The 16,412-nt window shown below is 42.6% G+C and overlaps 1 protein-coding gene across 5 annotated transcripts in view; it reads left to right on the plus strand.

Moving 5' to 3' along the window:
* The window catches only part of SLC25A21 (solute carrier family 25 member 21), a 299,116-nt gene that overhangs the window by 154,302 nt on the left and 128,402 nt on the right, over positions 1–16,412 (plus strand). For all 5 annotated transcript variants that reach the window (XM_081209998.1, XM_081209999.1, XM_081210002.1 and 2 more), the window contains one exon: positions 747–795. In XM_081209998.1, the coding sequence (XP_081066124.1) occupies positions 747–795 (49 nt within the window). The remainder of the gene's footprint in view (positions 1–746; positions 796–16,412) is intronic.

Here is a 16,412-nt window from a genome sequence, read left to right on the forward strand (position 1 = left end):
TTCCTTCCTTCCTTCCTTCCTTCCTTCCTTCCTTCCTTCCTTCTCACAATCAGTTAGGGTCACAATGTGATATTATCCCCATGCCACCACAATCATTTAGTAAGCCCACAACTTACATAGGGGTTACGTTCTGCAGGTCATGCCTAAATCCAAAATTGTGTATAGTCAAAACACATTGGGTTCAATTGTGGGTGGGATTGCCCTTTCCACACACTTTTTTATTTTTTGCCACACGCATAAAGCTGAATGCGCCCAAGTTAAATGTGCTTAAATTGCAGGGTTACTGGAATTAGATGTGGTTATTTGATGATATCATGGAGGGCACAGAAAGGCCTCCCGTTCTTCTGATCAAGAAGGATCACGCTCCTATTCTCCAAGCAACTGAGAGGTGTTCCCTATGCTGCAGAGGAAATAGGACATTCCTCTTTCCTCATTTCCACCCTGCCAGCTCAAACCACTTAGGATTGCAGCCTAATTTCTGGGATGACAATTTCTTGGCTCAAATCTCAGAGTTGAGAGCATTTTTTAAAAATGTGGGGTTTTTTGTTTTGTTTACAAAAATTCACCTCTTCACAAAACTTTCCCTTATCTCCCAAAGAAGATCCTTGGAGAATGTGAAGAAGAATATGCAATGCCTTTGCGTTATAATTGTTCTCTTCTCTGAGCACATTTTGCACGGGAACACTTTATACTTCAATAATTGTAGAGATCAAATGTATTTACCAGGCTTCTCTATCATCTTACAGGTCTTGTAGAAATTTGTCTGATGCACCCCCTCGATGTGGTGAAAACCAGGTAAGGTTCTGCTTGAACAAGTTTTATTGACACTGGAAGACATCCAAATTGGAAGCTGTCAGAACTTAAAAAGCTAGAACTTGTCCAAGTAAGATAACTTCTCCCTTTAATGGCATTTATATTTACTTACTGTTTTTCATAGCATTTGACAGGCAGAATTTGAATAGCATGATGCATTTCTGCTTGGAGGTCATCTGGAGGTGCTAAATACTTCTTTATTAAATGTACTCTTCATGTGACAGCCTGAGATCCTATTCTATTAAAAGTGAAGCGGGGAGGCAGCATGGTTATATTTTCTTTCCTACCATATTTATCATGTGAAGTAATGTTTTGACTTGAAACTAGAAATGTCATGTTGCCTTAAAAATAATATTGATGGTAAATGTGGCCTGAGACAGTTAATCGTGTTTTCAAAACTCAGCAAAAATGAGATTTATTTTCCCCAAAACCTGTATTTGCACATGTCTGTTGGGTGGTTTCATGCTTGCTACCTATCGGGCACATTCAGTGACTTCCCACCATACATTTGTGGCTGGGCAATTACACTGGCTTGTCAGTTTGGAAAAACACTAGCCCAAACATTTCATTTCAAATAATAATAATAATAATTGTTGTTGACCTCCGTCTGTCTCAAAAGACAATGAAAGGTGCTTCCAAGGATGAAGTCAAACCACTCCATTAGCAGCCCCGGTGACCTCCCTAGGGTGCAAGCCTGGGCAGGGTTTATGGAGGTCCTGGGCTGCCCAGATGATAAAACCCTCTGATCTGGTCCAAAGGAAACCAAAACACGGTTTGGCCCAGCTTGGCTACAGGAGTTTCCAGAAGGAGGTGTACAAGGCGTCATCCTACCATCTGGATTTGTATAGGGTTTACTCCTTAGCCTTTTCGTCTCCCAAAGATATCCTACAAGGCAGCAGAGGTTTAGGATCAAATATTTTCCCCCTCCTAGATGGGCTACCTTCCCCATCTGCCCCACACTTCCCTCTGCAGCACCTGCAGAAACCAACTTCTTGACCATTGGACCCACTATTGGTCTCATTCACTCCATCTGCCAGGTAGTAATAGCAGCAGTAGGTAAACAGTGTTTCCATGTACTCTGGGTTCTGTCACACTTCTGGGTTGTGCCAGAAGCAGAAAGCAGACCCGGAAAGCTGTCTGTGGACAAACACCGGCTCCCTCGGCCTGAAAGCGAGATGACCACCGCAACCCCATAGTTGCCTTTGACTGGACTTAACCGCCCAGCGGTCCTTTACCTTTTACCTAGTAGCAGTAGTAGTAATGATGATGATAATGTTTTAGGTTACAGAGGAAAATTGCAGCAGAAAATTGCACCATATGTTGTCAAGTTAAACACGAGTCCCATTAAATTCAAGGGTCAAACAAGACTTGATGGGGATGGTCATGTGCATTTTTTTACAAGTCCGCCCCATTAATGAAGTGTGGGGTGGTTTATTTTTTATATGAAAAGGTCTGGTGAATAAAGGATTCTAACACCCCCCTGTACTGTGCTCTAATGCATCAAGGAATTTTCTTTCCAATTCAGCTCACTTCCCCTATCCAAGATAGGCTGGGATTGAATTGCTTTAAGGTAAGATAGGGGAATCAAGGCCTTTGTTGACTCCATCATCCCAGGTTTGGCTCTAAATTTGGCTGGCCAGTGCCTCTTCTTTCAGTTTTGACAGACTTCGGCGTTGCGTCAACAGAGCGTTGGATACAAAGCAATTTTGTGCTAACACTTGTGCTATTTCTTCATCACAAAGCAATGAAAGCAAGGACAGATGGAATAAACCAGGAAAAATAAAATAATAAATATTTGCATGGATTTATAAGTGATTTTTCTTCTCCTTGTCCTTTGTGTTTGCATCTACAAATATTTGTGTAGTTGAGTTTTGCTGGCGTAAAGTTTCCTGAAAGAGAAACTTCTGTGTTGCCTGAGCAAGTATCCTCAGATACCAAGCTGTCAGTTCAGATGCATATGTTTGCCCTCAGTTACCTGGGCTTCATCTTAAGGGGGGGGGGGAAACAAAAACCATATTGTTCAGATAAGCATATACAATCAGTAAATAAAGACTTGCTCAGTCAAAAAAACACACAAAACTTTCAAAGTACAAATATTGTAGATCCCTCCTGTCCATTTTGCAGAAATTCATCAAGGAGAAAACAATTTTACAATTTCCCAAATGTAGTTCTCTCCCCATTCTAATTCTGCTATGTTTGAGCAATGTGCATTTGAAAACTGAATCATGCACACGCTTACTGGGTATTGGACAGACACCTTCTTAGATTCAAGAAAAGTCTGTTTTCACATTGAACCCCATTGGGGAGGGAGAGAATGCTACCATAAGCAGCTGGGTGTTCTGCAAGAAGTTGGAAGAAACTGTTTGTACTTTTACATTTTGCTGCTTATCGTTTTTGGAATATGTTGGCAGCTTTGGAGTGCTCCTCAACCAGTGTACAGGAAAAGCAGGATACAGAGACACGCTCATCTCTTATTACCTGTGGCCCACCACAGGAAGGGCCATAGACCAGAAAGAAGAACCGTAGGACCCTAGTAGAAGTGTTCAAGGTCCTGGGTGTAATGCCAAGCATCTCCAGGCAGAGTTGGGAAAGGCCTTGAGAGCTGCTATCAGTTGCTGAGCTAGAGGAACCGATGGTCTGACTCCATATTCCTATGCTGCTGCTGGCATGGCAACTCTGAATGTGATCTGCATCACTTTCAAACATTTTGACTCATACATAGTGTACTGCCATGTGGAAGTATTTTTCCTGCAAATAACATCCTGTGCATATAAAAATAGATTATGAGGATGAAGGGATCCAAATCTGCCTAATCGTCTGCCAGACATGCTAATATTTGGGCTATATCTCAATAGCGGAGCCGCTGCTTTGCATGCAAAAGGTTCCACGTCCCATCTCGGGCAGGTAGAGGTGGGAAAGACTCTCCTCCCAGAGAGTAGCTCCTAAAAAAATGAGAGAGAGCATGAAAACAGACATTTGCCATCTGAAGTGATTTCAGATCTACTTATAGCCCAGCAAGAACTATTTTGCTCTTTTTGTAGGTTGGACCATAGGCAAACCATGATGAAAAATATTTTGAGTTGAAGAATCCCATAAGGATTTAAGATTAGAGTGAGCATAGGGACACAATAATGAAGCAACTTTGGCCAGCTCACTTTTAACCAAATTACATTAAGTAAGCACTCCTGGGTTTTGAGAGTTTTTTGATGTATTGCATTATCTAGCTTTCATAGCTTGCTACTGCCTGCTACTTAAAACAATACTCTAGGTCAAAAGCTTTTGGACTGAACATGACTGAACATGTTCCATAGCAAGAGCCCATTTCTAGCAAAAGACTAATCTCACATTTATTTCTACCAGCTATTCTGTTCCAGTTTATTCTTGTGTCCTAACTTCTGATGTTTTGGCCTTATTAGAGTAGCTGTGTTTCCTACATGTGTTTCTGATCGCTTTCCAGCTGTTGTTTTGTAAGTGCTTTTGCCCTCTTTGATTCTTTGCATTTTTTCTAGTTAAGTAAGCACTGCCGAAATTTATTCTAAAAATGCTCAAGTTCAAGGTAGTTATTACTATTTGGTGCTTCTTTGTTTCTAACCTTACGTGGATTCACAATGGTGACCAATTTTGGTGGTCTTGTTAAATAGCGTATATTGTATGTAGCTAGGACAATTCATAAGCCCTGTGCCAAGTCTGAAGTGTATTATTCATTTATTCATTCATTCTTTTATACATACTGTTATTGGTCTTTATTGAGTGCCATTATAAGATTCTCTAGTTGGCTGTCTGTTTTTAGCATTCAGAATATGTTTTCTTATAAGATTTTTTGTTTCACCATGGGACTTTATCTGGCTTAGGGTCATTTCAATGTGGATGTCTTCCAAGGTGCCATCATTTGCTTGTTGTTTTGCTTCCACTTAGAATCGGTTAGAAATTAATATGGGCGTGTTGACTAATAATTCCAGCTCAGTAACCTGTTCCAAGTTAACTCTTGCCCCCAGACTGAAGAATGCTGTTGAAATGCAAGCTAAACATATGATTTATTCTAACAAGTTTCTAGTTATCTACGGAGATGACACCAAAGGTCTGGGTGTTGATTTTGGCCAATATTTTCTTAGGTCACCCTGCAGATCGGCTCCACCAAGACTCTGTTGAACAGGTGGCAGAGCATGCTAGGCACAAGAAAAGTTTGTTTTGCCACCATTGTTCAGCTGCATTGGCTTACTGAGGTATTGTGTGTTGAGATGAACAAAAGACTCCTCTATCAGAGTAATAGCAAAGTAGGTGTCGGCGGAGCAGGGCGGGGGACTTGTATATTACAAAGCTGCTTTGGGCATGGAGCCCCTTTTGAGATTCCTGGCAGTGTTTTGCAGGGTAGTGTTTCACTCCATAGGCATGCATAGCAACCAATCACATATATGGGGAAAAGGAGGGGGGGTCATTTGAAAGACACAAGCAGAGTGGAGGCTAAGTGTTTTTCCTGCAGCTGATCCCTGACACTAAGAAGCAAGGCTTCTCTTATATTTACTGCGCAGTCATTGGATTTTTATTGGTCACACTAAAGTATTCTGTAATGTCAGAAGCTGCTTTTTTATATACAGATGGTTTCACAAAGCCATAGGTGTGACCGTGCTAGCATGTTGATCATCACATCTTAGTGGGACACGGGTGGCTCTGTGGTCTAAACCACTGAGCCTCTTCGGCTTGCTGATTGGAAAGTCAGCGGTTCGAATCCCTGCAACAGACTGAGCTCCCGTTGCTCTGTCCCAGCTCCTGCCAACCTAGCAGCTCAAAAGCACACCGGTGCAAGTAGATAAATAGGCACCACTGTGGTGTTTCCATGCGCTCTGGTTTCCATCACAGTGTTCCATTGTGCCAGAAGTGATTTAGTCATGCTGGCCACATGACCCGGAAAGCTGTCTGTGGACAAACGCCGGTTCCCTCAGCCTGAAAAGTGAGATGAGCGCCGCAACCCCAGAGTCGCCTTTGACTGGACTTAACGATTCAGGGGTCCTTTACCTTACCTTTTTTTAATTGCACCTTGCTCTTTCAACAGCCCACCCAAACCATGGTCAGCTCCAGGCAGGTTTGAGGGGACCTTGCCAAAGTGCTCTTTAGTGGTCCTGCTCCTATCTGGTTGAGTCCTAGTGGGAAGCAGCAGGCAGCAGCAGTGCTTTGAATCAGCACTGAATGTCACTGTTTAAATTTTCTGCAGTGCCCCTAATGCATTTCTCCAGGACATTATGTGAAAATAAACTGGTCCACCACTGATAGGTGATTCAATGGACAGATTTATTTATTTTTAATGTGGGGAGGCAGGACATACATCAGTGGTGGGCCCTGCTGGTGGTGTTTGGGCCCTTTCAACTACCCCATAATGCGACATACTGATGAAAACCACCCACTTCTTCCTTCATATATTTGCTGTGGTGATGTGAGCTTCTGCAATCTATTGATGGATGGATGCAATAGCTGGTCAAATTAAGAAAGACAGGAACCACATGGACAGGCTTAATCCTTTTTGTGAAATTCAAGCTTCCATCAGTTTAGGACAGTACCTGATATAGCTAAGTAGATAGCACAGTTTCCAATTATTACATGTAGAGTCCCCCCAACCCAAAATGGCAAATAGTCATAAGTGCCATGTGTAGGATAAGAAGATGCATGTGAATTCCTGAGCATGTCTCCATAATAAATTCACACCCCCCCCACCACCACCACTTTCTCACCTCATGGAGCAGATATAGTTTTATCTGAGGTTTTTTTAAAAAAGCTCAGCATACAATCCTGTGTTAGACAGGCCTAATATTTGGTGTTTTCTCACTATATCTGTATGGATTACATTTTGATAATTTTATCAATTCCTTAATTTGAAATATTTTTAGTTCACCCTTCATCAAGCATTCCCAGACTGAGGACTAGAGGAATTTAAGGGTAGGAGCAACCGAGGAATAGAGATTCTTTAATATATAGTGTGTTTTCCTTTGCTCTCTTAACGTGTTCTGTATTATATTTTATTTATGTATTTTATCTTGTTTTTGTAAAACACCCTGGAATCTCTGCAAAAAGGGTGACATGTTTTAAATAAATAAACACACCTCGTAAAGTTACTGGCTGGAAGTACAGGGCTTCTAAGTTTGCATTTATGCTGCTTTCCACAACTGGTTAACCTTTCTGTATCACCATGTCCCCAGCAGCCAGAGGAGTGCCCCTGGTAATTTGTCAAGACTAAAAAGCCGGAGGGTTTCCTTCTGTAATCCACACTGGCAATTACGCCTTTGGAAAGCACATGCCAGCACAGCGTGTTTGCTTGCCCTGGTACAGTATCTCTGCTGAGAGAGAAAGGGAAATGTTTTCTTACAGTGGGAAAAGCTGCTGTTGATTAACTCTGGTCTCAGGCTGAAGTTGCAGGCTTCATTGTGGAAACTGCACAGTTGTTTCATTTGCCTCCCCCCCCCCTTGCAAAAAATAAATAAAATTAAAATGTTTTGTTTCATGATGTAGCCGCACATCTATTCTTTCTGCTACGTACATGGTGAATGCAACTTCCGCATGGGGGGGAAAATCATTATTGGCTTCCGGATAAGTTGCTTCCCCCGTTTTCTGCCTTGAGGATTAATCTACAGAAAAAGCAGAGGACATAAGTAGCAGGTGCTCTCTAGAATGAGTTCCTGTGGAAACTGGACAAATTTCCATTCAGAAATCTAGCCCCAATGCTCCTGGCAGTATATGTAGTCTGAATGCAGTACTTAGGGAGCTGCCTATGGGGGGAATGATGTGCCTCTTCCAGGCAAGGGTATACAATTACTAAAGGGCTGTGGGGAAATTGGGTCCTCCTTTAAAGAGTGAGTATTGTGGTGAGACCTGGACAACCGACACCCTGTGTTGTGGGTGGGTACAATTGGTCAGCCACAACACCCAATTGGTAGGTCCCTTGAAGCTGGGTACACTCTGGCCAAAGGGACGCAGTCTAAACGGTTCAAGGAACCTATTTATGCCCATGCACGTGACCCAGAGCTTCCTCTTTCGGCACATGCATTCGGAACACCCGCCAACCTCTCCCTACTTTTAAGGCTTGTTCACTTGACCTTGCTATGCCGTTGTGTGTCGTCTGTCATTGGGACAGGGGCACAGCAGGAATTTCCCCCTCTTGGCTGATTGGCTGTTGCCATTTGGGTTTCGCCTGCCGCGTAGCAAATTGTCACAAGTTGTAAGGTTGCGGATAGGCTCTGGTTCAGGTGACAGGGATGGGAGAATGCTCTTGACATCCCTATGTGAAGGGTATTCTGTTAAAGGAATCCAGGGACCCGATCGTTTGGTCAACTCATGTGAGGGGGTTGTGCTCATGCCTGAGTCCAGGTGGAAATTTGGGTGGCGGTGTTAGTCCGTGCCTGGCTTTCTGCTTATTCAGGTGTTCACCCTTGGTTGACCTATGCTGGTGCCCTGGGTCAGCGCTATCTGCCTGGCAGGGAGCTAGTCGAACCAGAGCCTATGCAACCAGTCACTTTCTGTAATCAATAAAGTTGTGGCCTAAATTCTGCCAGAAACAAAAACAAAAATTTGAGTCAAGTGTGAATTTATTTAGGGGGGAGGTTTCTGGGTCTGAACACACAAAAGAATGGCTTTTTTCATTGTTGACTAAGACACTCATATTATGTTATTCTATTTAATCAGAGATGTAGGCTGTGTAGGGATATAAGGGGGCAGGTAAGGCATTGTTTTAATTAGGATGACCCTCCAAGGAGCCTTTCGCCTGGTCACCTGACTACATATTCTTTGGATTTCTATTTAATCTTCCTGAGCTTCCTCTGCCTACCTGCCTATCTGCTCTCCTTCCACTCTGCCAGTGAGCAGTGGCAAGGAGATAACTGACTGTGCTGCTTTGTGCATCCAGACTTGTCTATGGCATCCTCTTCCAGGGCGCTTCTGTCCATGAGAGCCAAGGACCACCATCGGTCCAGAAACAGAGAAGGTTCAGTAATATTAACGCTTGTTAATATGATGCTCTTTGGGTGGGGAAAGTGGGGGATGTTCTCCACCTCCAGTAAATATGATATGTCTCCATTAATTATCCCTTCGGGTATACTTCATGCAGTTTTTATTTGTCCATGTGAATGCAACAACTCACTTGCTGCAGCAGAGCAAATGTAGCCATCTGGGAACATAGGAAGCTGCCTTATAGAAAGCCAGACGGCTCAATATTATCAATGCTATCGACACTGACTGACAGCAGCTCCTCAGGATTTCAAATAGGGGTCTCTCCTAACCCTGCCTGGACATACCAGGAATTAAACCTGAGACCTTCTGCATGCAAAGCCTGCATATGACTACTGTGTTGTTGTTTTTCAAAAACCCGTACATTAGGAAATCATAAAAGATATCTGGCAGGAGAAGAGATAGTGGATTATATTTACAAGAAAAATCTATTTTTATTTTTTTTAAATGGAAATTGGGGTTTGGAAGTAAGCAGATGTTGGCACTTGAGGAGGAGGAGGAGGAGGAGGAGGAGGAGGAGGAGGAGGAGAAGAAGAAGAAGAAGAAGAAGAAGAAGAAGAAGAAGAAGAAGAAGAAGAAGAAGAAGAAGAAGAAGAAAGGGTCTGAATACAAAGGAACAGATTCCCCCCCCCATGTATACATTTTTAAAAGGGGTATTTAAAACGAGCAGCTGGGAAAGGTTAAATGGGATGAAGTTGGAGACATCCATGGAGCACATAAGATATTTCAAAACAATTTAACAGAGTGACTTGGGTGGGTTATTAACAGATGTTAATGATTTGTCGGTGGTATAAAACATTAAATCGCAATCGGGGTAGACTGTGGTCATGCCTAGTTTCTTACCCAGGGACAAAAATTCAGGGTTAGACCACTGTCATGCCTGATTTCTAACCAGCAATGGAACATGTCTGAATTAAGTAACCAAGGAACCACTTTGTTTTAAAGATAAAACAAAGCCCCCCTATATTTAACTCTTTCCCCCTCCATGCAACTAAGCTAATGTGAGATAATTCATGGGTACAGCCTCTGCTTAGCATATTTCTGAAGAAGAGGGATGCCCTATCTCTTTACAAGCCAGTTTGTGTGTGTGTGTGTTTTTCAGTTCACTGGCGATTTAAAATTTTCTAGTACGAAAGGAGAGCGCCGCAAATGCTTGAACGGCTGTACAACTGTAGCATTGCCAATAATTCTCATAAAAGTTGGACATTAGTGCTGTATTTAAATAAGGCCCTAAAAATAACTGTATTCAGCTAATGGTTGCCAAATAAAGCCTGTAAATAAATAAAAAGTGAGATAATATCTTGCTTTATTAGCTTTCTGTGTGTTTTCGCCAACAGATGTAGCACTGTGTATTCTAGGCCTAGAGGGGCTTTTGAAGAAACAAGAATCTTCTGAGTGAGCAGCTTGAGTAAAAAAAATACTATCTTCAGTGTGTTCTTGGCAAGCGAGAGTTCAATTTTTATTATTCATTTCTCAAGAGGATGCAAAAATATGTCTAAAGAAGCAGCAACAATGTTTTAACCCTCTATAATTATACAGCGAAGTGGCGGACAGTGAGAGTACGGCAAGATAAGCTGTGCTTGCACACAGAACAGAGCGATTCTTGAACTATTTTTAATTAGCCTTTTTGACGTGTATCATTTTGGAGACGAATGCACAGGTCTATTGCTCAATCAGTACCAGGGATTAGGACAAGAAGGAAGGGGACTCTTCACTGATGGGGAGAGGTACAGAGGCCCCCACTGCACCCACTAGGGTGAGAAGTTGCTGTTAGTGATTCCCCCACCAGTGGTAGCCCAAGATGGGGCACTGCAGGGTGGGTGTGGGATAGCCGTGGTTTGGAGTTGTCCCAACAAAAAAAGGAGGGAAATGACTCCGACTTCCAAGTGTCTCGATTTTCCAGGGACAGTCCTGGAATTATGAAAGGCACCTTGTCTTCTGATTTGATCCTGGAATGTCCCTATTTTACCTGCCAGTGGGGACTTGGGGCAGTGCTGGATTTACGTTTAAGCTGAACAAGCTATAGCTTAGGGCCTCACTCTCTTGGGGCCCCCCAAAAAATTAAAGGAAAAAAACCCTGGATGTACATTTCCAAAATAAAAAACAAAAAACAAATAAAATAAAACCTATATACAGCAACAGTGTTTCGTGTTGTGTAGGTTTCTATTATGTAAGTAATGGGCCCCGCCTGCTAGCCTGCTCCCTAAAATATCACTGGTTTGCTCATTTCTATATCAATTACTTTGATAAAATACATATTTTGTTATGTGCAAATAGCTTTAGATACCTATTGGGTCCATAAATTACCAAATAGCATATATTCAACACAAAAAACAGTGAGAATTTGTCGTTGACAAAGGACAGTTGGACATAGAAAGGGCCCCATTACCTTCAGTAGCTTAGGGCCTCATCAAACCTAAATCCGACCCTGACTTGGGGTAAACTTGGGAAGAGGATACCTGGCTTGCCCTTGACTTTCTCATCATGGCAGCGATAGGAGTAGCATCAGGCAGGGACAATTGCTTCTTTATCCCTTGCTATCAGCTCCAACGCTTGTATATTCAAGAGGAAGCTCATTTCAAGGAAACCCGTATAGCATATACAAGTAGGTTGCGCCAGTTATATGATATAGGACCCGAGCTATTCAGGACTTTCTATGTCAGAGCAATTATCATGACTGCTTTAATCCCCCACAAGGGTTTATGAACAGTTTCCCTCTATGCCCAAGCCAAGGAAACTTGGCCTTCTGTCTTAAACCCCACAAAGCAAAGTGTTAAGCGACAGATGGCTTGGTGTGACAGATAAGTGTGAAGTCTCACATTAGCAAATATCTAACATCCCAAAGAAGGATCATCAAAGTCCCCTGGCAATCCAGCCTCTCCTACCACTTACTTGGCTACTAAATTAGGTAACAATTGCAGTTATCAATTATCGCAGGTTTCCCCATTGGATACAAGATACAGTGTGGGCATTAAATAGGGAGCCTAGCACCCAGAGAGAGGCAGCAGGAATTTATTAATTTTTACTTTCAGCATTTACACTATATACTGCTCAATAACAAAAGTTCTCTGGGCAGTTTACAATCAGAATGGAAAAACAGGAAGGGAGGAGAATGGAACGGAGTACTCAAAAACAGGGCAGGATTCTAGCCAGTCGGCCATGAACAGGATTGCAAGGCTCACCTGTTTTGTCTTCAGCAGATTTGTGGTTTGTTTGCCTTTGGGGTCGTTTGGGAGAAAGGGTGGGATACAAATTTAAGAAATAAAATAAGTAATAAACCCAATAAATAATTTTCTTTCCATTTTCTTTTTAATGTAGAGTTCTTTTAAACTGGAGTGTGATGGAAAACAGGGCCATTCTGAATGTTTGCCCATTTTATTTTTCTGACTTAAAATGGGTAAATGGTTCCTGAAAAATTCTGAAATTATGTAAATAAGCATCTTCAACACACAAGCCCAATTCCTGCTTGCTGTCATCAATTTTCTTTTGTTTTCAGAGAAATGCCCTCCTTCAAATTGCCAAAATCTGGGGAGTTTTTCACCACAGCCAGAAGCTTTCAAAACAAAAAACCCCTCCACTTTGATTCTATAATTTGCATTATGATTTGAGGTATATGAATATGATCATATCTAATTTTGTAGAGGACCTCTAAAGATTCCACACCTCAGTGGGGTTTTTTTGTGTTGTGGTTGCTTATTACCTTGACAAATTATATATATTAAGATACCATGTGTTTCACTTATTTATTGATTCATATTAATTCAGTTTATTTTGTCTGTTATAAGTGCTTTCTGTTACAGATAATCAATTTTCTAATGCTTTTTCTCCTGTATGTGGAATGGATTGTTATATTTTAGGTGTGATTTTAATTGCACTTCATGTTGCTTTTGAATTGCACTTATAAATATAATGTAAAAAAATATTGTATTGACATTTTAATATGCTGTCACTTTAAGATACCGCATGAAGTGTGAACAGAGCACAGGCACTTTAGGCAGGTGGGTCTAATTGCTAGTTTGTTTCTTAGAAATTGCCATCATGTAATGTTTGATGAAACATGCACAGATCCTGGGAAGGTGTTTGGATGCTGAAACATGCTAACCAGGTTTTCTTTGCCTTCTGGTAAAAACAAATTGGACTTCGTAATTGATTTTTTTGTAAGTAAAGCTTTTATGTTTGCTTTGAGTTCAGACTCCATCTTTTTCTTGTTATATTTTGTCCCTTAGGAGTGTTTGCACCATAGGTATCTAGAAAAGCAAGCTTAGTATAAATTCGTTTATCTCATCAAATAGCTGTGTTTCTATTACTTTCAGATTTTAGCAAAGCCTGTTACTACAAAAATAATGGTAGGAAGGGAGAAAGGTAATTTTATTTAAACTCCAGCACTTCACTCCCCCCCCCCACCCCACTTACCTGATTGTATCTGGGTTTAATTCACAGAATCTTTAGTGTTTTGTTTTTTTAATGCCTTAAAAAGGGCTTTATTGGGGAAATCATTTTTTGGTTCTTGTTAAACTTTATTTTACAACTATTGACTAGGAAAGAAATATGAGCAACAACGTGTCCTATTGAAATAATAAATAAGGCCATTGCATCCTTTTTATAATGACATTTAGATTCTCAAAAGGGAAACCCTCCCACCCAAAAAACACATTAGTAGTTCAACATTGTTGCTTTTGGGAAAACCGTAGGTTTATTACATAGAAAACCATCAGTACCTAAGGTTCTTAAAAGCATATAAACTTACCCATTTTTAAAGTTGCCCATTTCACATGCACCCCTGTCAGCATGAAAAAAAAATCACATAAAAAATTGGAACACATTTTGAAATTAGATCATTATTAATTCCCTTTAATATACACCCTAGGCATATCAAAACCATAAAATACAACATAAAAATAAAATCTAGACCCAACCACTGAATTCATTGGGACGTACTCCTGGGTAAGTGTGCACTGGATTGCAGCCTTTGAGTGACTGCATAAAATGATGGAAGTCAACTTAATAGTTCAGCCTTGGTAAAAGGAAGAGAACCCTGATCAATTTGCAAAGAATTGCCTCCAGCTGTGTTGGTTTCCATCTACTACTTAAACAGAAGCTGATCACAGTTTGTTCTCCTTTTACGTATTTACTTTTTCTGGAATTCAGAGAAGAAAGGCCTGGTGGTAGGTTCAGACTCACACACAACAACGTGACACTTGACAGCCTTTCCTATTAGTTGGTACTCATGATTCAGAGGCAGCATAAATACTCTTAAGTGCTATTTGCCGGGGATTGGCAATATCTATGACAGAGGACTGTTGCTTTTGTGCCCTGGTTTGATCTGGCTGGCTACTGGGGAATTAAATGGACTTTTGTTCAGCAAGGATCCTCATATGAAGTTATGTTCTGTTAATTTAGGAAATGCACATGGTTCCTTGACACTTTAAAGAACATACAGTATGTGGGGTATTTATTTAAAATAAATAAATAAATCCTGCTCCAAAGGTCTTATCTTACTACACTAGGGATTATATAGCTATATCTGAAATTTTATGCCTATCAGTTCATATCTTGACCATCCTCCATGAAAATAGCTGTTTACTTGGCCGTTTTCCTATGTTGTGAAGGCTGAAATTTCACTTCAGTGGAGCAGGGTCAAGATATTCACTGATATGCATGGAATTTCAGATATAGCTATATAATCCCTAGCGTAGTAAAATAAGACCTTTGGAGCAGGCATTTTCAAAAAAAAGTTTTTTATGACCCGTCCTAATGTGGGGGTTTCATGGACAAGGCTTGCCCTCACTGCCAACATATAGGCAGGCCATACATTAAGTCCAGGTTATGATGAAGTGCTACACACATACTGTTATATGCCTGCTAAGCTCCTCCATGTGTAGATCAGAATACAATCAGAGCTTCATTATGTTCTGGCCACAGGGGTGCCAACTTGAATAAAATACTGGGGTGGCCCAAGTATGCCCTGTCCTGCATAATCAATCACATGATGCGGTGCACAGACAGTATTTGAAGGGCAATGCCCATCAGCTTTGGGATGGGCTGGCCACCTCAAATATTTTATGGAGGAGCTCAGGGACCTCAGCCTCTAGGAACTGGCTGTTATGGCTGGCCAGATGTGTGGGTGGTGAGGGGTGGGGCAACTGTGGAAGTAGACAATGAGGGGTAGGGCTAGTCTGTTTGGCCCTATAGCCTACCTGTTGGTTCAATGTTCTTTCAGTGCTGGGGAGGGTGTTTGAACCCCTCTTTTGCCTCTCCTAGACCTAATGGGAGAAACAATGTTTCTTTTTTTCTTGTATGTTTGCGGGTGCAGCCGACGACCATTTCGCGTGGGGTTCCATGCCTGGCCCCTGCGCCCGTTGGCAAAACGTGTACAGTGGTACCTCGGGTTACATACAGTGGTACGCTTCAGGTTACATACGCTTCAGGTTACAGACTCCGTTAACCCAGAAATATTGCTTCAGGTTAAGAACTTTGCTTCAGGATGAGAACAGAAATTGTGCTCCAATGGCGCGGCAGCAGCAGGAGGCCCCATTAGCTAAAGTGGTGCTTCAGGTTAAGAACAGTTTCAGGTTAAGGATAGACCTCCGGAACGAATTAAGTACTTAACCTGAGGTACCACTGTATAAGCACCCCCTGTCCCTGTTACATCCCACCCTGTTGCATCCTTCTTATGACAATTTCAGTCACTTCCTGGTCTGGTCACAAGTCTTTCAGACATGTGTTCATCAGCTGTCACCTGTATCCTTGTTACAAAATTGTACACACATGTCAGAGCTGCTTCAAGATCCTAGCTCACAGAGGATCACGCTAGCCAGCGGTCATTAAGTAAAAGTCTTTATTGAGTTACAGTTTCCATTCCCAAGCTGCTGCGTGCAACTCTACGTCTAATGGCTAGATCGGCGAAGCTCCGTCTGAGTCTCCGCCCCTTGTGCACCAACTTAATATCCTAGCCCTGCTCCACCTTTTCCGCCTGACTGCTCTCCTCTGGGTCCCTCTGCCCCCCGGGGTCTCTTCCTTCCGGGATTCTTCTGACGCCGACCCCCCGGAACTCCCTGTCTCCTTGCGCCGGGCTTTAGGACCTGGCTCCCTTTCCTGGCTGCCTACTGCGTCACTTTCCTGTGCATTTGAACTTGGCGCGCGCGCCCAACCTTCCACTTTCCGTCTGACCGTTTCTTCGCTCCCCGATGGAGGTGTGGCCACTCCTGACTCGTGCCCTCCCCCCTGTTGCGAGCTGCCAGCGCTTGATCTCTGGCGCTCTTCCTCTTCCCTGCTCTCTGGCTGTGACGCTGGTCCCGATTTCCAACTGCTCTCCTCGGAGTCCCCTCTGGCCCTATCTTCCTGGGGTGTCCCCCTAGGCTCCCCCCTTGCCCTGACCACTGGTGCTCCTTTCTGTGAATCTTCTGATTCACTGGAAAGACTCGGAGATCTTGGGTCGTCGTCATCACTCATCTTTTCTTCTGCCTCCTCCCCCTCGCTCTCTGTTTCCTCCCTTGCCCTTGCCTCTGCTCCTGAACCCCTGACATCCATCCCCCCCTCGAAGCCCCCCGTTCCCCCCTCCCCTCCTTCCGGTGCGGGAACTGGGTGCTGCTGTGTCAGAGGGACGAACG

This window comes from Podarcis bocagei (genome assembly GCF_964188305.1).
Source record: "Podarcis bocagei genome assembly, chromosome: 1".
NCBI lineage: Eukaryota > Metazoa > Chordata > Lepidosauria > Squamata > Lacertidae > Podarcis > Podarcis bocagei.